General features: G+C 47.3%; 1 protein-coding gene across 1 annotated transcript in view; it reads right to left on the bottom strand.

Annotated features, from left to right (window-relative positions):
- Positions 1-7898, bottom strand: part of uvrag (UV radiation resistance associated gene) — a 153089-nt gene that overhangs the window by 86127 nt on the left and 59064 nt on the right. The window contains exons 10-12 of the mRNA XM_056285197.1: positions 1784-1871; positions 1056-1116; positions 932-1005 (exon numbers count right to left, since the gene is read on the bottom strand). Coding sequence (XP_056141172.1) covers positions 932-1005; positions 1056-1116; positions 1784-1871 — 223 coding nt within the window. The remainder of the gene's footprint in view (positions 1-931; positions 1006-1055; positions 1117-1783; positions 1872-7898) is intronic.

The raw sequence follows: 7898 nt of genomic DNA, 5'->3' as shown, positions 1-7898 counted from the left end.
AACCAAAAAACAAACTAAAAGTGAGACTAAACTCCTTCATTAGCTACCACCGAAGTGCTCTTGAGCAAGGCGCTCGACACCCGGCTGCTCCACAGTAGCCGGCCAGAATGTCAACACCAGAACGTGGCCGTACTGGGCAGCTTCTCTTCAGCGTTATGCAACAAAAACTAGCCGAGTTGGATATTAACAGCACTGACAGAAAAATCTAATAAAAAAGAACAGGAGGCATCGCTCCAGTAGCTTATATCCACTTCTCAAGTGCCCGACAGCCAGATGGAGTCCGTTCAGACGAGGCCGAGGACTGACCGTGCACTATCCGTTTCCACCATGTTACTTTAAACCCATTCAGGACACTCCGTTTGAACCTCCACATGCAGCCGTCTCACTCTTTCTGGTTCCCCGCGATACCAAAACTCCATATGTCAAACAGCATCTTCGTCAGAGGGGCGTGTTTAGATTGGAGCGCGGCCACTTTTTTTTCTTCCTCGTTTCTTAGCGAGAGGATGTAACTGTGTTTATTGTGGGTAGATAGTGGTTTTCAATCTTCAGAATTGGTTAGAGCGAAGTAGGTGGTCGACCCATCCCAGACAGTGAGGCTGCGCCATGTTTACGGTAAAAACAAATTGATCAAAATCAATTTCTTTTTTTCCCCCGGGTGGATATTTCAATGGTAAAGCGTCAGAACACATGCAGAATTTTTTTTTTTTTTTTTTACATGATTAGGTTTCGGTCTGTCGGAACATGAGGGAACTGAATGATTAAATGCTGCGGCGGCCAAAACCGTGTTTGCCTGCTGCTCTTTGATTACGTGTGCAGCCAAATTAGACAGGTGGTATCCTTTTAGATCATGCGCTTCAGATTTATGAAATACGTACGCACCAATTATAATGAGGGAGCGGTCAGTTTAACCTGCTCATTAAAATTGATTTGCTGCGTCAAAACGCTCCATATAACCGCGGGCTAAGAGCGGAGATACAACGCTTATTCTGTCTGCCTCGCCACAGTCTGTCAACACGATCACACGAAAAGGCGAAAAAGGCAACATGATCATTTACCTTGGAAGTCCTCGGAGTTGGGCAGCTTAACACCGCAGATGACATAATCTGACTGATTAGTCTGTGGAGTTGAGTGAAAAGTTTTGTATTAAACATAACAGAAATAGAGTATGGGATGACAGAATATATATATGGCTTATGAATAAAAACCCAGGTTGGCAGCTGGAAAACGGGCGCTTAGAAACACTCGCTTATTGAACATTGGCGCTGGCACTGAAAGCATTCTACTTCTTTGGTGAATGTTTTGGTAACACTTTCTACGAAGCTTGCATCTATAACGCTCTATAAGCGTAGCTATAAGTCACTGTAAGATTCATTGTAACCATGTATACGCCCTCACAACACCTCATAACCCCCTTTATGATACATTATGTCAATTTAAAACAGATTTATGCATTATAAATATGTCATCATTAGCCTGTTTATCTGTCAGATGTCATAATGCATCATAGCCAACTTGTTTTGCTGAAGTTTTGTAGAGATGCATAATGAAACTTCAGTGCTATTTCGGTCTTCGGCCATAGCCGTTAGTCATTGTAATACACATTACAGGAAAGTATGGGCGTTATAGATGCGGTAGATGCTTAGAGGGCGTTATAGATGCTTATAGGGCGTTATAGATGCAAGCTTCATAGAAAGTGTTACCGATGTTTTTTGGGGGGGGAAAAAAGAAAGAAAGAAGCTAGAGGCAGTCTTTGGCGTGGCAGGGCCGTGGTGGTCTAACTCACCATGTCGATGGGGTAGATGTAGGAGAGCTCCGACAGGAGCTGGCGACAGCGGAAGGTGAGCTGGGCGTTGGACTTCAGGAACTGCTCCCTGCGGACACAAGGTCAGACACGGGGACGACACAAGTGAGTCGGTCTGCTGAGACGCCGGGCTGACTGAGACAAAGGCCACAGTCAGGAGACAGGGAGGACAGAGTGGGACAGAGAAAGAGGGGAATAGGATAGGCTAGGATAAGAGGAGAGGAGAGGAGGGCCGCCAGACAGAGGACAAGCCAGACAGGTGGTGCTAAAGAGTAGCTTAAAGTCTGCCTTAAAATATGATCAGTTGAGTGTTGCAGAGTCAATGAGATGGAAGAGAGCTGGAAAAGGAGAGATAGAGAGCGAGCGAGAGAAAAAGAGAGAGAGAGCGAGAGAGATATATTGTGTGTGTGTGTGTGTGTGTGTGTGTGTGTGCAGTGAAATGATGTGTGTGCCAGTGTCGGCCTGGATTCGCTGCGGTCCTGCTTGGACGAGAAGACTAATGGCCCTGCCATCAAGACTTCTCCATATTTACTGTCATAGCAACACCATTTGAGATCGCTTAAATCACCAGCTGCCCGACATTCCGCCAGACGGACCAAAACGAGCGCTCCGCATTCCTCCGCACTTGCTGTCCCAACAGCACAGCTGGCAGGTCAAAGTCCTGTGATCCTTACCAGTCTTGGCAAAAAGTGTAGAGGGGCAGTCTAGCTGAAGTTTCTGGGTGAAGCAACAAAAAAAAATGCGAACAATAACTTCCTTCCTTTGGGGTCTACATGTTCTTCTGGTATTAACCAGGGGCCTCGTGCGTCAATCGTTTGTTTGTACACACCCATGGCACTTTTAGCCCTGGAGTTTGTCTCAGAGACCAGTGTGGAACCTGGGTAACCCCTGAATTTAGACACCGGTTGGCTAACACCGATGTCTTTGCAGGCCTGGGTGACTGCTCGTTGCAAGAGGTAGACAATAGATGTCAGGAGGAAGGAATTACAAATAACCATCATGCTTTGCTACTTAGTGCCTGTCAGACAATCTTGAGGGCTAAAAAATCCCATGGGTATGTACGAACAAATTTGCCCATAGTAACGATTGATACATGAGGCCACTGGCCCCCCTTCTCGCCCTGGCGCACACACACACACACACACACACAAATGACCCTGAGGTTGAGCAGCTCATTGTCCTTCGTCTCTCAACGCTGCATCAGGTGGGTGGTGTGACTTAGTAATAAATTATAAGGACTGAAGACGTCAGTCTGTTTTTTTTTTGAAGACATCAGACAGACTTTTTTTTTTCAACTTTTGGTAGTCGGGTGTGGTTTAGCCTTGGCTGGAAGCGGAGGGAGGGAGGATGGCTCGCGGGAGAGCAGACGCAATAGGGGGGGCTGATGGGGGATCAGCCTCAGGTGTGCCAAACTAGCAAACTGTGCTTTATACACCACAGTGAAGCTGGTCCTGGACTGACAGTGACACGGACACAGGCGAGCCACAGCACCGGAGAGGCACTGAGAGAGACAGAGACTGAGACAGACAGACAGTGAGACAGGCAGACAGAGTGAGAGAACGAGAGAGAGTGAGAGAAAGAGAGAGAGAGAGAGAAAGAGAGAGAGAGAGAGGGGGACAGACGGAGTGAGAGACAGAGACAGGCAGACAGACAGTTAGACAGTGAGACACAGACAGAGAGCGACAGAGAAAGTGAGAGAGACAGACAGACAAGACAGACAGACAGACAGACATACAAAGAGCGAGAGAGAGACAGACAGACAGAGAGCGAGCGAGAGAGAGACAGAGTGAGAGACAGACAGACAGACAGACAGAGCAGGACAGAGAGAGAGACAGACACACACACACAACAAGAGACACACAGAGAAAGACAAACAGAGAGACAGAGAGAGAGAGAGAGAGAGACAAACAGAGAGACAGAGAGAGAGAGAGAGAGAGAGAGAGAGAGAGAGAGAGAGAGAGAGCGAGAGAGAGAGAGAGAGAGAGAGAGAGAGAGAGAGAGAGAGAGAGAGAGAGAGAGAGAGCGCGAGAGAAAGAACGAGAGACAGAGTGAGAGAAAGAGACAGGCAGAGCGAGAGAAAGAGAGAGAAAGAGAGAGAGAGGGAGACAGACAGAGTGAGAGACAGAGACAGGCAGACAGACAGTTAGACAGTGAGACACAGACAGAGCGACAGAGAAAGTGAGAGAGACAGACAGACAGACATACAGAGTGAGAGAGACAGACAGACAGACATACAGAGTGAGAGAGACAGACAGACAGACAGACAGACAGACAGACAGAGCAGGACAGAGAGAGAGACAGACACACACACACACAACAAGAGACACACAGAAAGACAAACAGAGAGAGAGAGAGAGACAGACAGATACACACAGCAAGAGACACACAGAGAAAGACAAACAGAGAGAGAGAGAGCGAGAGAGAGAGAGATAGACAGACAGACAGACAGACAGACAGACAGACAGACAGACAGACAGACAGACAGACAGATGCCGCTCTACATCGTGAGAGAGCGAGGCTGCAAATGGCTCCAGCACCAAAGTGTACCGGCCGTAAGGAGAGGCCATGGGGGAGAGGCAGACCGTCAGAGACATTGTAAATAAAATGCCTATGTTAAACTGCCTAACCGTGTCCGCTTTTCCATCCCGAACCCTCCCAGTGGCAACAGTCCTGCTACAAACTTCTTAGTATATCCATCCATCCATTATCCAAGCCGCTTATCCCAATCGGGGTCACGGGATGCCGGAGCCTATCCCAGCAGTCGTTGGGCGGCAGGCGCGGAGACACCCTGGACAGGCTGCCAGTCCATCACAGGGCCAACACATTCACACCTAGGGACAATTTCGTATGGCCAATCCATCTGTCCTACATGACTTTGGACTGTGGGAGGAAACCCACAGACACGGGGAGAACGTGCAAACTCCACACAGAAGATGACCTGGGATGACCCCCAAAATCGGACTACCCCAGGGTTTGAACCCAGGACCTTCTTGCTTTGAAGCGATCGCGGCTAACCACTGCGCCACCATGCCGCCCATCTTCTTAGTATGTTCTGATCCGAAATGAGGCCGTAGCTGAACTAGAGCTCTACCTTTGCAGCCAGGGCGCTCGTAGCACAACAGATATAAGATCGCTGTTCAGGCGTCAACCTAGGGGCAGCGTCCTTGATAAAAGATAAACAATATCAGCGGAGGTAATGTGGTTTGGGGTTCGGAAAAAAAAAAAAAAACATAAAAAACAGGTTTCTCTCTTTTACAATAAGTGAGCCTACGCAAATTAAACTCAGTTTTGTGCAATGCATAACTCAAAACTGGGATGAAGGAAAAATGTGGTGTGTGTCCGTTTTTTACCTAACGTGATGTGCATGGGACTTATTTTTTTGAACATGCTTTCTCGTCAGTTTCATTAGCGTAGAATAAAAGACAAATGTTGAGCAACAAATGCAGGCTAAATCATCTCCAGAAGTCCCTGAAACAACTTCATCTCACTTTCAGCAAAAACCAACATGCACACTCTGTTGTTTTCTTTGTTGCCAAGAGGCAACTGATGTCGTTTGAAATGTATCTCTAATGAATTGCTACATTATAGCACATCCCATGGATACATAAGGGCACAAATGGTGCCGCTTCTTTCATCTACGCATTTTTGTTTGTTGACCTAGTTTTTATAATTTTTCTAAAGTTGTGCAACCAAGTTCCCTGCACAATACTTTCTGGACAGAAGAAGACAAGAATGTTAACTTGATTAGAAACAGATATACACACTGTGAAAAAACAGTGAAAACTGACGCTCTAGTGGCATGTGAAAAAACTGAATATAAGGTACATTAAGTGTTAGCTAATAGATAATAAGGCCCTTCTAAGTCCTTGTAAAATGCTCAGTAACATTATTCATTAATTCATTATCCAAACCGCTTATCCTTAATCAGGGTCGTGGGGATGCTGGAGCCTATCCCAGCAGTCATTGGGTGGCAGGCGGGGAGACTTCCTGGGCAGGCCGCCAGTCCATCACAGGGCCAACACATTCATACCTAGGGATAATTTAGTACAGCTGATTCACCTGACCTACATGTCTTTGGACTGTGGGAGGAAACCGGAGCACCCGGAGGAAATCAACGCAGACACGGGGGGAACATGCAAACTCCACACAGAGGTCGACCTGGGACGACCCCCCCAAGGTTGGACTACCTCGGGGCTCGAACCCAGGGACCTCCTTGCTGTGAGGCAACCGCGCTAACCACTGCACCACTGTGCCGCTTATTAATTCAATTCAATTCAATTGTATTGTCATTAAAAACAATGTGCAGGCACATGTTAAAAATGAAATGAGGGCTGTGGCTTCACCAAACAGTGCAAGACAGACACAGACAAACACAGTATAAGAAGTATTGACATGATTATGTGTTAAAACTATAATAAGTGCTGGTTAATAGGTAATGAGGGCCTTGTAAGTCATAACTTTTGCATTTTGCTATCAAATTTCTTTGAATAACTTTTAATCATGAGGGTTCTTGATGGCCTGGAGGCCTGTCCGGGGTGTCTCCCCGCCTAGTGCCCAGTGACTGCTGTGATAGGCTCCAGCATCCCCGTGACCCCGATTGGGATAAGTGGCTTGGATAATTGATGGATGGATGGATGGTTCTTAAATACTAAGTGCAACGTTTTATGCAGGTTGGACTTAAAACCTAAAGCCTCATTTATGCTCAACGTTAAATACGTATACTTATGGAGCCTGCTGTCCGTACTCTACGTTCATTCCATCCGTATTGGTGCACATTTTCTGAGAGCTTACGGATACGGACGAAACGGAGCAGTGCCACCTGCAATCGTGGGGGAAGCGTAGCCAATAGTTCAAGCCAGACCAGCGAGACACGACGAAGACGTGTGAAAAATGGCGGAACTCTTTGAGGAGAGGTTGTGCGATGGTGTATTTAATGGCCTCGCAGACCGCCGCCGTCTGCAACACGGCCTCCGCTTTTGCCTCTTTCTTAACAGGTACATTATAGCCAGTGGTGGATCTAGAGATTTTTTCCTGGGGTGGCAAGACTGCGTCCCAGAGGTGGCAGCTGCCACCCCCTTGCCACCCTGTAGATCCGCGCCTGTGAGGGGGAGGGGGGATTCTAAATCGGCGACTTCTGTTTGAGATAAGTTTGGTGCGGGTCTCATTGACCTTCACCATGCATGTACATAAAATATACTTTAAAAACACATTATCTGATTTATAAATGGGGTGGTAAGACTGTGTCCCAGAGGTGGCAGCTGCCACCCCTGTTGCCACCCTGTAGATCCGCCCCTGATTATAACGCCCTCCTAAACCATCCGTTATCCATCCATTATCCAACCGCTTATCCTGCTGTCAGGGTCGCGGGATGCTGGAGCCTATCCCAGCAGTCATCGGGTGGCAGGCAGGGGGGCACCCTGGACAGGCCACCAGGCCATCACACACACACACACACACACACACAAATTATTATATTATCAGATCAATCAAATTGTAAAGTCCACTTTTAACTATCATAATGTTGGCAGTTGGTGATGAAATTACACCCAACAACGTGTCCAATCAGTATAGATATAATTCTTAGCTGATTTGAGCTGATGGCTAGTTTGGCCATTGCTGTCTATTAATTTTCAATTTTCTTTGAATGTGAGTGATATAAAGTCCAATTAACACAATCGAAAAATACAGGAGAGTCTTACGATATTACCGGAGTGACTGTAGCGTGGGTCATCTGGCCTGGAGTTCCGTTTTCATAATTTATTATTAACTTCCGGGTCGGCCGCGGAATTTCCTGTGAAGTGAGGCCGGACGAGCGCCACCGCGGCCGGGTAGACTCTTCACGAGCGGCCGGTCGGTCCCCGCTACAGTTCGCGAAAATGAAATGAAGACGTTACAATCGCCACGTTTTTATCTGTCGGAAACGTTTGACTCTGAACTGCCCTCTAGTGGCTGTACCGCTTAACTGCCATGCTAACGCAATGGACACGAAGAAGTGTGCGGGCGACGGACGGTTACGTCATTTGAAACGGACGTATAGGTAAAGGAAGACGAGTGTGACGACGTCGGTTTTGCAAATTTCGCAAGCGCCACCTAGTGG

The sequence above is a fragment of the Lampris incognitus genome, chromosome 8 (genome assembly GCF_029633865.1).
Source record: "Lampris incognitus isolate fLamInc1 chromosome 8, fLamInc1.hap2, whole genome shotgun sequence".
NCBI classification, from domain to species: Eukaryota; Metazoa; Chordata; class Actinopteri; order Lampriformes; family Lampridae; genus Lampris; species Lampris incognitus.
The sequence above is the reverse complement of the archived record's forward strand: the minus strand, read 5'-3'. Positions and strand labels throughout refer to the sequence as shown.